This window comes from Telopea speciosissima, chromosome 5, assembly GCF_018873765.1.
Source record: "Telopea speciosissima isolate NSW1024214 ecotype Mountain lineage chromosome 5, Tspe_v1, whole genome shotgun sequence".
Lineage (NCBI taxonomy): Eukaryota > Viridiplantae > Streptophyta > Magnoliopsida > Proteales > Proteaceae > Telopea > Telopea speciosissima.
In genome coordinates, this window is record NC_057920.1 from 57,751,112 (window position 1) to 57,752,737 (window position 1,626).

General features: G+C 43.8%; 1 protein-coding gene across 1 annotated transcript; it reads right to left on the reverse strand.

Moving 5' to 3' along the window:
* Positions 1-271: 271 nt before the first annotated feature.
* Positions 272-1,389, reverse strand: LOC122663134 (mitogen-activated protein kinase kinase kinase 20-like). The gene has a single exon (XM_043858833.1). The coding sequence runs from the start codon at positions 1,328-1,330 to the stop codon at positions 272-274; it is 1,059 nt and encodes a 352-aa protein (XP_043714768.1). The 5' UTR covers positions 1,331-1,389.
* Positions 1,390-1,626: the final 237 nt, after the last annotated feature.

Genomic DNA, 1,626 nt, shown 5'->3' on the forward strand with positions numbered 1-1,626 from the left:
ATGTTCGAATGTTCAATAAGTTATGCTAATACTGTACAATGGAATCCTTAAATTGATCAGAACCGTTGGATCGAACCATGAACCATCAATCAGATGGCCTGTGTGTTCCTTTCTACATATCCTATTTACAACTCTATCAAAAAATCAAAGCGGTTGGACCGCTCGATGAACCGGATTTCTGGTTCGCCTGAACCTCCCCTCCCCTGCTTCACCTTTCTGTGAGAAAACAGAGGAGAACGACTAAGCTTAGCTTCTGCAGTTCTGCTTGGCCTCACCGTACACTGATCCAACTATCTGAAGATTCCCAATTCGGTCTTCTCTGAGTCATGAGCTTCTGAATTCGATCAACCGGAGAAGAAGACGAAGAAGAATTGGAAACAGGTCGACGAGATTGTTCTTGATCACAAGGATAATAATCCGATGATGACGAAGAACAAGAGACTGAATTCCACTCGGGAAAGTCGAAAGCACTCCTTGGAGATGGAGATGGTTTGTTTCCCTGAGGTAATGAAACAATGTCTTCAGCTACGAAGGGATGATTCAATAACATCTCAGCTGTCCATCTCTTTGAAGGATCCTTCACAAAACATTTCCTCAAGAAATCCTTTCCCTGTTCCGACATCTCCTCTGGTATTTCCGGCAATTCTTCCCCGAAACCAATCCGAAACAAGAGAGCACTGATATCTGTATCAGCTCTCCGATTCCATGCCGGTCTACCCATGACCATCTCCGCCACGGCGCATCCAAGCGACCATACATCGCCCGGTGCTTCATGTTCGTTGCAGGTAATGGATTCAGGTGACATGTAAAGAGGGGTTCCCCTCAAATTCAGATTCTCCACTGCTCCAACCCTTTTCGCCAATCCGAAATCAGCGATCTTGACATCATCGCTACCGTCAGAATCAGAGCAAACTAAGATGTTCTGAAGCTTGATGTCGCAGTGGACGAAACCCTTCTCGTGAATGAAACGAAGTCCACTGAGAATCGACTTCGTGTAACGTCTAACTTCCGATTCAATCAAAGCTCCACCAGATTTCTTGAGCAGATCAGCCAAAGTACCTCTGGAAGCGAACTCTAAGAAGACATTGTAAAATCTCTGACCGTTTTCGATGGTGTGATCATCTCCGAGACAACGAATGATTTGTGGGCAATCTCTGAGATGGGTTAGAATTTCTCTTTCCCTTTGAAGTAAAGAACACTCAGAAACAAAAGCTGATTTCACCGCCATCAACTGAGGAAGCTTAACCAGATTAGAATCCCCTGTCGGAATCGCCAAATTCACAGAACAGAAACTCCCCCGGCCGACGGATTTGCCTCTCCTCCACTCCATCGATGGATTCGAATGAACTAAGAAGAATTGATTTTGGGATTTGGGTTGTTGTTCTTCTTCTTCTTCTTCCTCTGCTCTGCTCTGCTCTGCTCTGCTCTGCTCTGATTGCTTTCGTTATTGCTCGCTCACACAGAAAAACCAACTCCTCTAACGTCTTTCGATCGAATATCTCCATAAATAGGGGATTTTAGTTTTTTTTTCTTTTCTTTTTTTTTCTTTTTTTTTTTGTATTTTCTGTTTCATTTAAGCACGTGGGAGTCAAGGGAATTTTTCTATTCTATTTCCTTCCCCTTTCT

Coding starts and splice junctions, on each gene's coding strand:
- LOC122663134 (XM_043858833.1), bottom strand. CDS start 1,330: ATGGAGTGGAGGAGAGGCAAATCCGTCGGCCGGGGGAGTTTCTGTTCT.